The sequence below is a fragment of the Vidua chalybeata genome, chromosome 1 (genome assembly GCF_026979565.1).
Source record: "Vidua chalybeata isolate OUT-0048 chromosome 1, bVidCha1 merged haplotype, whole genome shotgun sequence".
Taxonomy (NCBI): Eukaryota; Metazoa; Chordata; class Aves; order Passeriformes; family Viduidae; genus Vidua; species Vidua chalybeata.
The window spans coordinates 70,812,297-70,825,498 of NC_071530.1; the positions used below are offsets into that span (position 1 = coordinate 70,812,297).

Sequence of the window (13,202 nt, forward strand, 5' to 3'; positions counted from 1 at the left end):
CCCTCCTATGGACTTGTCCCAAAAGGTCCATGTCCTTTCTGTGCTGGTGACCCCCAAGCTGGATGCAGCACTCTGGATGGGGTCTCCCCAGAGCAGAGCTGAGGGACAAAAATGCCCCCCTTCACCCTGCTGGCCATGCTGCTTTTGATGCAGCCCAGGATATGATTTGCTTTCTGGGCTGCAAGAGCACACTGCCAGTTCAAATCCATTTTTTATGCACCATTTTTTATCGCCCCTGTCCTTCTCCACAGGGCTGCTCTCAATCCCTTCAGCACCCAGTCTGTACCGATCCTGGTGATTGTCCCAGCCCAAGTGCAAGGACCTCGCACTTGGCCTTGTTTGAACTTTGTGAGGTTCACATTGGCCCACTCCTTAGGCCTGGTGACCCTGGCAGGTGGCTGTGGATGGCATCCCTTACCTCAAGCATTCCAGCTGTCAGCTTGGTGTCATCAACAAACACGCCGAGGTCCTGAAACACTGCAAGCAAAGGGACCCCAAAGAAAGCCACAGCCCAGTAATTGACAGTTTCCTGAAAGTTCTGTGCCTTGAATTTGTTTCCTTCCGTGACACCATGAAGAAAGATTATTAGGAAATAATTGTGAAGAGGGAATAAACAGTGCTGTTCCCTCCATTCACCTTCACAGAAGGAAGTGGAGGAGAGGAGAGGGGAAAATCCCAGAAATACTTCTCAGAGGACTAAGGCAGGAAAGAAGCAACTTTCTTACCTGTTGAGGTGAAGGACAAGCCAAATGCCCTCAGAACAATCCAAACCACCCTGCTTTCCAACTATAAAACCATGCTTGATGTCCTCTAGAAATCATGAAAGTCCCGACTGTGTGAGCTGGGAAGGTGTAATACAAGAGCAGAGATGACTAAGGCCGCAACAGGCTGTTGTCCCCAGCTGCCATTGCAGGTGGTCCTTCTTCCAGGGCAGATTAGCCTTCCCCCTTTCTGCTGGAGATGGCTGTGCCTATTACCTCTGAGCAGCGACTGCCAGTTAGTACGGGACAATAATCCACATTTGGACCAGTAAACAAAGGCAGGGCAAATGGCTCCTGTCAGCCCTACCATTCCTTTGAGCCTTTCCCTGCTGCTTGCCCTGTGCATACATGTGTGTCTGCATTGCCTGCATGCAGCCTTCAAGGTCAGCACTGAAACAAGCTGTTTCTCTGACACAGCCCCTGACAACCTAATTCACCTGCAGCCAAAGGACTGCACTCAGTCCCACTTTGGTAAGGGCAATCCTCAGGCTGTATCCAGCTTGCCCTCTGTGACCACCACAGCTCCTCACCTACTGTGAAGGAAACAGGGATAGCAAAGGCCAAACCTGCCCTTGTCCAAGAGGCTGTTCTGGGGGTAAACAGTACAGCATCTCTCAACCTCAAAGCCTTGGGTACAGCAAGAAGCCTTCTGGCACACCAAGCCTTTTCTGAACCTTCACAAAGAGGATTAAAATGGCCACCATCCCTGGAGATGCGAGGAAATGGACACAGGTTGTAGGGTGAACTGGAGCTGCCTGGCAGGAGAAATGCCCCACTGCAGATGACAGGTCACTAGTGAAAGGAGCTGGGCTGAGTAGCTCACTCATCTCAGAGTTAGCTGTGAGACTCCTGGCAAGTCCCTTTAGATTTAAACCATCAATTTGCACCACTCTGCTTCAACATGTAAGCAAGCAGCTTTAGTCAGTCAGAAAGAAAAGCCTCCAGCTGAGCCCCCCAGCATTAGCTACCCACAGAGGGACCCCCTCCCCACAGAAGATTCTCAGAGAAAAACAGTCTGTCCTTAAAAAAATGTGTCTCCATGCCCTAATCTTGAGGAGGAAACAAAGGGCGTGAGATAATTACACCAAGAAGGACAGAAGGATAGAAAAAAAGGAAGTAGAGAGGAGGAAGGAGGGGAGGGAATCCTGTCCCCTGATTCTGCATCCTAACTGAGTAAACTGCCATGAAAATTTCATCATGCTGGGCTGTGCACCTTTGAGTACCCATTTTCCTAGAGGTGTCCCTTTATTCAAACAAATTGAAAAATAGGTCAGTCTGGGGTAAATCTTGTCCAAAAGAGAGCAAATCAACATCCAAGAATACAAGTCCCTTGTTTCAGTGTGAAAGGCAAAACTGGGGGGGGTGGGGGGTGGAGGACAAAGAGGAGAGAGGATGTTTACTCTTCCAAATAAGCTTAACATAACCTTTACATTTCCCAAATAATTCATGTATCTGGAACTGGAAATCTGGTGCTGCTGCATGTATTAGGGCATTGCCATCCTGCAGCAGAGCTGCTGTAAGAGGGAAGGATCTTTGTACCATCTGCAGAAAGGAAATTTTCAGGTAAGCAGAAACAAGAAGCTCTCCCATTTTCTTAATGACAAAAGAAAATTAAAAGAAAACATTCCCAGACTATAATACATTTTATCCCAATTTAAGCTTTTTCCATGAGTCCTCCAGAGAAGAGTTTGAGGGTATCCAGTGTGCAGAAGCAACTAGGAATACAAACTGGTTGTGCAAAAGCAGAAACTGAATTCAAGGCTTAGTCTTAAGAAAAGTCAAGATCTCAGTTTACATGGGAAACTGCTTTAAATTGATGAGAATACATACAGGGATTAGAGCACTAAAGAACAGTTTGAATTGTATTTTTCTTTCATCATCCATGTATTTTACTCCTAGTGCAGACTTGGGTTCATTAAAGTTACTCTTCTGGTAATTTTCCACCACAGCTTACATTCACCATAGAGTAAAGCAAAGCTACAGATACACATCAGACCTTCAGTAACTCAAATCCCTCAATCACATTTGCCGAACTTGGACACCTCCTTTTCTTTTTCAAGACTCAGGTAAGTTACTGAAGGGCACTATGAGTGCAGTGTTTGTGACAGCTGTGACATTTGTCGTTACTGTTCTCCTTCAAATCATCCACCTCCCAGGAATGGTGGCGCTCAGGGTATTGAAGCAGCTTAACGCCAGCACAGCATAAGAACTGTCACAGATGCTCAACATCACCCGTCATAAATAAAAATGAGACCCCTCGCAAGGCCCACCAGTTGTCAAGGCGTTTGAAGTAATTGGTTCAGGCGTGTGACAGTGCAAAACAGGCAAGTCACAGGATGCCCTTCATTACTACAAATGGTCTATTGATTTCCAGGGATGCCTTTCACACACAGAGCTGCACCTGCTACTGTGCTCCCCAAAACTCTCAGGTCCTGCTGAAGGGCTTAAGTCTGGGAAATGCCTGCATGTGTTTTACAGGTAGTTAGTTTTTCAGAAGGATGTAGAAAGGCTCGTGAGACAGATGCACACAGGTGCAAATAGGGTGTTTTCCTTGCTTCAGAGTGCAAAAATAATTCCCCAACAAGACGGCCCCATCACAGAGTCATTAAGATTGGAAAAGACTTCTAAGATCATCAAGTCCAGCTGTTAACTCAGCACTGCTGTATTCACCATGTCTTCAGGTGCCCACAGACACATCTTTTGAACATTTCCAGGGATGGTGTTGCCACTACTTTCCTGGGCAGCCTGTTTCAATGCCTGAACACATTTCAATGCCTGAAGAAATTTTTCTAAACCTCTCTTGGTTCCAACCTGAGGCCATTACCTCTCATTTTGTTACTTAGGAGGAGAGGCCGACCCCCACCTGGCTACACCCTCCTTTCATGCAGTTGTAGAGAGCAATAACATCTCCTGAGCCTCCTTTTCTCCTAAACAAAGCAGCTCCCTCAGCTGCTCCTAGTCAGACTTGTGGTCCAGACCTTCACCAGCTCCACTGCCCTTCTCTGGACATGCTTCAGCACTTGTGCTACTTAAAGGGGATTCAGATTTTTAGACTGTTGTGAATCAGGTCTGACAGTGAAGATTTAACAGTTTATTGGTCCAAATAAGTAAGACATGCTGAGATCAAGATCTCATTGCACATAATTTGCTAAGACTACATGAGATCTTGCTAAGACCCTGTTTTACCTGGCAGCACTGCAGGTGCTCTCCTGAGCAGTAGCAGATGTGGCTTCCCTGGCTCCTTCAGCCCTCACATCCTTGTTTGGACTCACAGCAAATGTGTTAGAAACACTCAGAAGGCTTCTGAGAGCCCTCAGTCTGTGCGAAGCAGACTCCTGCTATGTCTGTGTTGCTGCTTTCCTTGGCCATCTGAAGAAAGGCTTTTCTGACCCTCTGGTGCTCCTGCATGGCTCGCACGATGGGCTGGGAGCACGAGGGTGCGGGATGCAGCCGTTCCGCTGGCAGCCGCCAAGGAGGAAGATGCAGCAATGCTGCTCCGGTCCCGCGGTAACACGAGAGGGAGCCCTCGCAGCTCCCAATACGGACAGCAGGAATACGCCTTTCTCCACCCCAAATATAAATGCTCAGTTCCTCGTCAGAAAAGAACAGGAGGCCTGAAAGCCATCTCTGATCATCTTCACAAGGACACTGCTCCTGGTTCAAACAAGTGCAAGCCACAGACCACTGGGAGTGGGGAAAGTCTCTTGCTAGGGATCCCCCTTCCTAGACATTCCTATTTCTGACAGTGCAGGATGGTCTGGGGACATCCCTTCCCATGTTCTTATCTCCAAGGATTAAAAAAATGCTAGGGAATGACTCTGCTGATACCTGAGCTGATACTGAACAGCAAAGCAACAATTTCTGAAAATTTGTGGTCAAATTTTGCCCAAAAGAAATGAGAGAACAGAAAAATCTCTTTACCCCTTGTTAAATGAAACTACCATAGGTGACCCGGCAAAGCTTGCTTTCAGGTAGATTTGCTCCTTTCAGGAGGACAGCTTTGGCCACCTTAAAAAGATGCAACAGCTTTTGCTCTTCCTTGCCACCCAATTTTAAATACATTTGAGCAGAGCACTTCACTATGTATTCTATGCACTATTCTGTGCACTGGATGTCACTATATATTCTGTAATTTCAGGACCAAGGTAAGTACTAACTGCAAGTGCACCTACTGCAGGATTTTTTCCCACAAAATGCTGGCGTCTCTCTCCTTAAGAGGAATTAAAAGGAAAAAGCATCTTACAAGTCACAGACTTCTGCTATACCGGTCTCTCTTCATAGCTCTGCATCCTAATTTCCTTTAAAGCATTCAACAACATACATTTAATTAGCAAAACAATCCCATCTGTTCCACGAGTCAGTACTGACAACTTTATGGTTAAAACACATTTATTTCTCTTGGTGCAGCTGTGCTGAATCTGAAGACATGAGAAGAGCCTGCCATGCTCAGAGCATTGTGTCTGGTGCCCAGGCTCTTGTCACAGGGCTGCTGGCACTGGGAGCTCCTGAAGGCCTCCAAAGCCCTGCCCCTGCCCACTGATGGCCCCTTGGACACCCCTAAGTTACTTACATGCCCTAAACACAAACCTCTTAAGACAATTCTACAGAACCATTGGTAAAAGATCCCTTTTCTGGTCTGTTTCCTTAATTTTAATGAGAGAGAGAGAGAGAGAAGAACAAGCTCCAACAAAACCACCAAACATGCACCAGAGGCTGTCATGAGCAGCAGGACATTGGACCTGAGACTCTAAAGGGCAACGGGGCAAGAAGAGCCAGCTCAACTCCATCCACCAGCAGGAACTACTTCTCAGCCTTGGGACTGTATACTTCATCCTCTCCCCCAAAGCCAGACATGCAGGAAACCACACTCTGATTGTAAATCAGGCATCCTGAATCTCCTACAGCAGAAAGCCTCAGGGGATCACTGGCTCCTGGGTCTCCCTATGAGGGAGCAGACCAGTCCTGCCTGCCTGTCCCAGGTCTCTGTCACACCGCACATATTATGCAACAGCTTCCTCATGCCATCATGCTTCTGATGAGCTCTTGCAGTTTAAGTGTCTCTCTTTAGCTTACAATATTAAAAAAATAATGGAAAAAGATGAGATAGCGTCTGCCTCATTCAGATCCTGCCTCAGTCTCAACCTAGAGGGCAAGATTAGCTCATGGCATGAGATAAAAGGTAGGACAAGCTATCCAAGTCAACCACAGGTGAATCCAAACTTGTCAGATGGAGAAAGGATGATCTAAAGGATGAACTGTTGACCTCAACAGGAATGGAAATACAAATAAAACCGTCTGGATAAAAGCAGGGACCAAGCATTTAAACCAGGGACTTGAAGCAAACAAGGAACATTTTCCACACTGATGTCCTAGATAAATGGTATACTGATTCTGCCCTGGGGCTGCAGTTAATCTATTTAATATTTGGGGGTTTTCCACCCTCACCTTTTGATTGAAATGGCTGCAAAGAGTTACTTGCTCTCAGGCAGCAGACAAATTTTAACTTTCAGCCTTCCATAGAAGCAGCAGTCCTGTTAGGCAGGGCATTTGAACACTTACAGCATCAGTCTGAGGCACAGCAAAATGCAAGCAATCAAGAGGGAACAGACTGGTTCACGTGAAACCCTCAGTGCAAGCACGCAAGTAACTAATCTGTTAGACAAAGCAATTACTGCAACAATAGCAGAAGTTAGTCCCAAACAAGTCAACAGAACTAACAAAGCAGGGCATTAAAGCGGGTTAACAGAGAAAAGTAAACATAGAGTCATTTAACAGATGCCAAGACTGTCCTGGTTCCAGCCGAGCCCAAAAGATATTTTTACCATCTTCTGGCCATGTAGCTCCCCCCTGCAGCCAAAGCTCTGAGGGACCTGACCCAACAGCTCTGCTGAGAACTGTGTGGCTTGAGAGCCTTCTCCTCTTCAAAAAAGCACACCTCTCCGCTAAGGGGCCGGCAGTGTCCAGGGAAATCAGGCAGATCAGGCTGAAGTTACTGTTCTGTTCACTCCTTTGAATCCTACTGCTCTGCTTAAATTGATTCAAGCCCCCCTGCCCTCCAGACCAGCAACACCCTTCACAGGGTTATCCCAACCAACCCACTCAAGCTCACATTTGCAAGCCCAGACCTGCAAGGCTGCACCATCCATGACTAGTGCAGAGATGCAGAAATCACTTTCAGAGCCAAGTGTGACATTTCATTAACACCCAGCCCCACACAGATACACTTCCAAAGTAGCAAAGTTATGCTTTAAAAGTAAACATGTACAATTTGCTGGAAAATTACACATATGAGCTATAAACAAACATGAGGGCTGGTGATGAAGCTGAGCTTGCTACAAAGAGATTACTTGAAGCAAGACTTATGGGGCACTACAGTAGCAGCACATTCTGTAGCCATGAGGGAGACAACCCACACGGATGCAGCAGCACGCTCCAAAGCCAGTAAGCCATGCCAGTGAGGCGATGCCACCATGGTGGTTGCCATCATGGAGATGGTGGTGCCACACGCTGAATGCACAGGCAAGATGCCAACAGGCTATTCTGGCACAACAAAATGCATTACATTAGAGCACTATGGGCAGAAAGCAAGAAAAAAGCTTTTATGGCTTTTAACACAAGGCTTGCATTTACAAGCACAGAAGTCACTCAGTTACTTCTCAAGAGTACCACAACTTTCTGTTTAAAATTATGTTCCAGGAAATAATGCAAATATGTTCATTTCTCTGCCATCAACCATCTACCTCCTCTTATTCATGCATTTTTGCTTGTCTCAGATACAACTATCAGCAAATTTCAAAGGACATGCAAGGTTTGTTTATAAAAAGTAATGGGGTTCTACATTTTCCATGGCTGAAAGGCTTCTTTTTAGCTCCCAACTACCATCCCTACTACAGCTGTCAAGTTCTGCAAATAAATCCACATCTCTTTGAGTCAGATAGTCCAGTAGGTCAAAACTGTGCAAAATACACTGTGAACATAATCCAAAAATCATGTGCAGTATTAGTGCATGTAGATGCAATCACTGACCTTAGCTTCAGCCCTCATGAGGTAAGAACACGCTAAGCCCCTTTTGTGAAAGAGGACGGTAACATCCAGAAAAAAAATCATAAGTTGCAAACTCTGTACCTTGTTTTTCAGGTCCCAGTTTAAAGCCAGGACAAAATACCTTTTACCCCTGTTTAAAACTAAATGCTATTTACAAACATGCAGCAAGCCATCCAACCTAGCAATCTAGCTCAATATGTGACACAAAGCCCAGCAAAAGAATGAAGTCATCCCTATGAATGCATCAATCCTTCACATTATGACTTGCTAAGACAGGCTACTATCACAGCCATCTTTTTCAAGGCAGAGCAAATAATCCAAAGGTACAGTTCCTCCACCAAAATCTTGTCACTCTGCTGCCACAGAAGCCATGACCCCAGGATGCTGCTGCCAAGTTTACAGAAGGCACCAGGCTGAAAGGGGCAGCCTTCAGTGGGCTGTCAGTTTTGACCATCTACGCTTCAAAGTAAGGGCATAACTAGGGAAACCACAGTGTTGGCTGTAAGGAGTGAATGCCACAGGGGCTGCCACAGGGACAGACTCCTGGGAGTCTGTCCTTCAAATGGAGGGAAGGGAAAGTTTTTACAGAGCCTATGTGCATATCCTTCTATTCAGATGAGAGAAGGGGAGTATCAGTTGTCAGCACTGAGCCGAAGTTTAGCTCACATGAAACAGTTCCCTTCTACTCCTGTTCTGCCCTCTGCTCCTCTCTCTGAATTACCCCATGTATAGCACAGCAGACATGTTAGCACAGAGACAGCGACTGCAGAGTTACTCCTCCACCAGCAGCAGGAAAATAAAGGTAGTGTCCTTGCTAGTTATCACCCTCAGCCTCAAGCAGCATTGGAACAGAAGGAAAAAAAAAAAGAGAACGTTTTCCAAGGACAATGAATCAATTCAGCAAAATCTGAAATATACAAACTGTTTACCAAAGAACACCTAAGAGTTACCGACCAATAAACCATAAACCCTTTTTGTTTAAATACATTATTTAATGAGTTTTCTTTAAGAAAGAGATATTTTGAAGCTCAAATTACAATGACATACAATCTTCTAGATCTACAGTACACAGTGCTATAAACATTTATCAAACCAGGTATTTTAATGTTTGCTCCTCTGCTGTTACTGTTATTAAGGAAAAGTAACTAAAAATCTTCTGTTAACAGCAATCCTATTCTAACTTGGCTATTTCAGCCTAGAACAGAATAAGGACAACAGCCTGTCACCACAGTCCTCTTCCCAAATACAGACCAAATGCCAAGGAACAAGACACTGTCATGATGCATGCTACTTCAGCTTTTAAAGAGTGAGAAGTAAAATGGAGCAGTTGGGTGAGAGCAATACTGAGAAAGGACATTCCTCCTTTCCCACAGGAATCACAAAAAGATGCCCCTTTGTCTGATTGCCATCGTACTCATGTTCATGCAGCACACTGGAGCAAATTTACATAGGTAGTTTTAAATTCACTTTTCTGCCTTCTCCTCATATTTTCTCTCTTCTCTCAGTATCCAATGCTTTCCTTCTACCTTTTGTTATCTCTTCATCATTTCTATCTTCAGTCATTCAGTCCCAGTGGGACAGAGCCAGAGCACAATGCTCCTCTTCAGTCTTCTGGTATTGTCAATTCTGTGGCAAAGGGCAAATCAATAGTGCTGCATTAGTACCAAAAAAGAAAAAAAATTGAAGAGGTCAATTCATCAGAGAGTTGGTTTGTATCTTTTAAAGGCCACTTTGCACAACCTTTGAATTCTGAAAGTACAAGTGTGCTTCTGTAGTTAGTGTAAAAATATGATCAAGCTGAAAAAGTTTCAACACTTCTTGGTTAACTGAGCAGCATGCTGAGGAACCACAGCAAGCTGCTGTTTGAGAGCTGCTGCTCAGCTAGTCAGACATAAAAGCAGACATCAGGTGTAAATTTCATATTTATTATAACAAAAAATTATGACATGTTCATTTGTGCATTCAGCTTTAATATAACTCTTGGTATGTAAATGTTCTACAGCAAATGAGCTCTATACAATCATGCTGGTTGTGGCAGCAGTAACGAACATAAACAAAAAGTGTCTGTAAAAGTACGGAAAGAAAGAGACTGGAGGGAAAAGTGAGTTTCTTTGAACAGTCTACACCACCTGGGCTCTAGCTAACTTGTACACAGCCACACAGTCCATTATGCTTAATGACCATGGCCCAAAGAGTCACTTAAGAAAAATGGTCAGTTTTTCAGGTTGTGTCCTTAATGCCAAGGCTACAAAACATGTAAGCATCACTATACAACACTGAGCTATTTACAGGAATTTCCCAATCAACTGTTCTCTCAGAGAAAATTAGTGAATCTCAGTGACTTAAGTCACCTGAAAGAGTAAAGCAACTCCTAGGAGTTAGTCTCCATATTCTACAAATGTCTATCATTTTCAAGACCAAAAAAAGCCTTTTCTCTCAAAGAAATACAGTATTACAATATTACTTAAATCATTTAGCACTGGCTACTGCCCTGCTTTTCAAACAAAACAAACAAGCCATTTTAAAAAATATTACATCATAATCTGTTTCTCAGCAATATATTAAACCTTTTTATTTTTTTATTATTTTTTGTTTTGTTTTCCTGTTTTTACACTTGATATGTTAAGGGAGGGTTAACTATTTTAAACTTTACCAGTCAAGCGTCTCTAGAAGAAAGTCAATGAATATTAAACTTAACAAACTGAAAAGCTGCAGTTATCTGTAGTGGCAGGATAAGGAAAAGGAAGTATATAAAGGAAAAGGATAAGGAAAACCCCTGCTATAATGCAAGCCCACTGGGTCTCACAGTCAAGTCTCCTTATTTGTTAGTTTATTTCTGAGCAGTAAATAGAGTGGGTCATAGTGGTGTGTCATAATAGTCTGCCAGGTGGTCCATCGGATACTGCTTCTGCTGCTGCTGCTGTTGTTGTTGTTGCTCCTGGTGCTGCTTCATAATCTCCTTGACTTCTTCTTCGAGTTCTGGTGGGATGATGAACTGGTCATCGGGATCAGGCTGTGCTGGAGCAGCAAAGTAGCCCCCGGTTTTTCTGAGTGGCGCATCCGTTGCAACTTCAATTAAGTTATGGCTCCTCTCATGTGGTGCCACAGAACCATTGCCCCGTCGGCGCCCTATTGTGCCTGTGGCAGAATATTCAGCTTTCCTGGGAAGACCGGGCTCATCTTCATTGGCACTGATGACGATCCCTTCGTCACTGGCTTCCACTGGCACTTGGAGAAGCTGCTTCTCCTTTGCCCGGCTGCAGTGGATGTCCACCTCCACCTCCACGCGGCTGCCGTTGGTGAACACCCCCTCGATGGGCTCCTCATCGTCGCTGTCAAGGCCGTTGTCGGAGAAGGCGCTGGAGAAGGTGGCGCTGGAGAGCTGCCGCTGGAAAGAGTTGGACAGGCAGACGGGGTGCAGCATGCAGCGCTGCTCTCCCGGGTACGCCGGGCTGTTCTCGTTCATGGTCACCTGGGGAGGCTCGTCCGAGGCTGTGGACCCCACCTCGCTGCTCATTTCTGAGGTGGAGATCTCACTGCTGATTTCGGAAGCCATGCCGCTGCTCGAAGACGGCATCCCAAGCGCATCTGTGGGCCTGTCCTTGATGACCACGTTGACAGACTGGGGGAAGATGCCTGGGCTGGGGGGTGGGACCCCATTGAGCTCACAGCAGCAGAAGCTGTCCTCCGTCACGTTGAGCTGAACCACGACAGCGCTGATGCTGTCATTGCAGCCGTAACTCTGAGCCAAAGTGCAAAGCTTCTTGGCGGCTGCCAGCGCATCAGGCACGTTTCTGACGGCCTCAACTGCTTCATCCATTGAGAGGCTGTCCCACAGCCCCTTGCTCCCCAAAATGAAGAACTCATCTTGTGGAGTTAAGGTGATGGACTGGACGTGAGGACGCGGCACAACACTTGGGTGAAGGAAGGTGTACCCCAAGATTCTTGTTGAATCTGTCACACCATTCACTTTGCCATCCTGAAATTAGAAAGGACAGGAAATTGGCAACAAGACAGACAAGGATATACAGTACCTGCCTCTCCTTGTATTCTACTGATGGCTGTTTTTGCAGTACCCCCAACACTGCCATTCACAGACAAGGAGACAGACAAGCAAAGCGACTTGCAAGGAGGTGACAGAGCTGGGATTAGAGCACAGCAAGGGCTGGTTTGCAATCCTGCGCTGCGCCTCCTACACCCGACTGATTTGTCATCAGCACCACCTATGCATAGGCCAACAAAGCAGAAGGCTGCAACAAAGAGCCATCTATTCTGCTCCTGCAGCTGCAAGAGCCAACTGGACAAATCTTTTACCAGTGAATCAGACTTATCCCTCCTCCACCCACGTATCTGGCTTTAGACAGAGCAAAGCAACACACATTTCATATATGGGCAGCTCATTCAGTTACAAGTCTTCTCTTGCAGCTGTAACAATTGTAGGTTTCATCTTGGCTCATCACTTTGGAAACCAAGGTTCATTTTAAAAAACCCTTTAAATTAAGCATGCAAGTCAAATGTAGCAGAGAGCAAGTCTGCATTTCTCAGTCAGCTGAGTTGTAGTGAAATGTTTTTACACGCCCCAATTACTTACTACATTTCCACTTAGATATGACATTTGCAAAGGGAGGAGGAGTAGTATCTGAAGGGATAACATCAGTAAAAATGGACTCATTTGAGAAAAGAATTCCATGCATGTCCAAATCCCCGAATCCTGTCCTGGTTAGAATCCAAGCTGCCAGAATAAGCAGAGCAAGTGTCTGAAACAGCAAGTCTGGCTATCTGTCAGCTTGCTGGGGATAGCTGCACCCTGCTAATTGTGTATTCAAGAAGAATAGCAAAGGTGAGGATTTACACTCTTTGGATCCAGCTAATAACTGTAGGGGTTATTATAAAGCAGATAACCACAAAAAAATGAATCAAGACTAAAAAAGCTTCCTCTTTAAAATCACTCAGAAAAAAAAAGCACCCATGTCAGCTTGTTAACTTTTCCATTAGAAGGCTGACAGCAGTGATAAGCCATCAGTATACATGAAATCAGTGAGTCATCTGAAGATTCAGCCCAGAAATTTCCCTTTTCCTCTATGGAGCCACAGAATGAGTGTGCCTCCCTGATGCACGCTATGTTGGAGTAATTCCCTTTCAATTTGTCACATTTGAGATCCCAGCCCTTACCTTTCCCAGGCAAGATCAACAGGCACATGACTTACCCCACACACACATGCCCACTCTGCTCTCAGGCACACAGCAGGGAGGTTTCTGCCCTTTCCCCCACCATTAGGAGAATTTGATATTTATCTATTCCTCTGCATGTGTCACACAAGGCAAAGCAAAACTGACAGCAGTGGCTTCAAGCTCCTAAGAAAGGAACGAATAGTTTTCTCCTCTCTCATGGTTCAG

The 13,202-nt window shown here is 45.3% G+C and overlaps 1 protein-coding gene across 1 annotated transcript in view; it reads right to left on the bottom strand.

Annotated features, from left to right (window-relative positions):
• Nucleotides 1-9,709: 9,709 nt before the first annotated feature.
• Nucleotides 9,710-13,202, bottom strand: part of PHLPP1 (PH domain and leucine rich repeat protein phosphatase 1) — a 135,170-nt gene continuing 131,677 nt past the window's right edge. Inside the window, exon 17 of the mRNA XM_053956738.1 lies at nucleotides 9,710-11,784. Within this exon, the coding sequence (XP_053812713.1) occupies nucleotides 10,663-11,784 (1,122 nt within the window). The 3' untranslated portion in view covers nucleotides 9,710-10,662. The remainder of the gene's footprint in view (nucleotides 11,785-13,202) is intronic.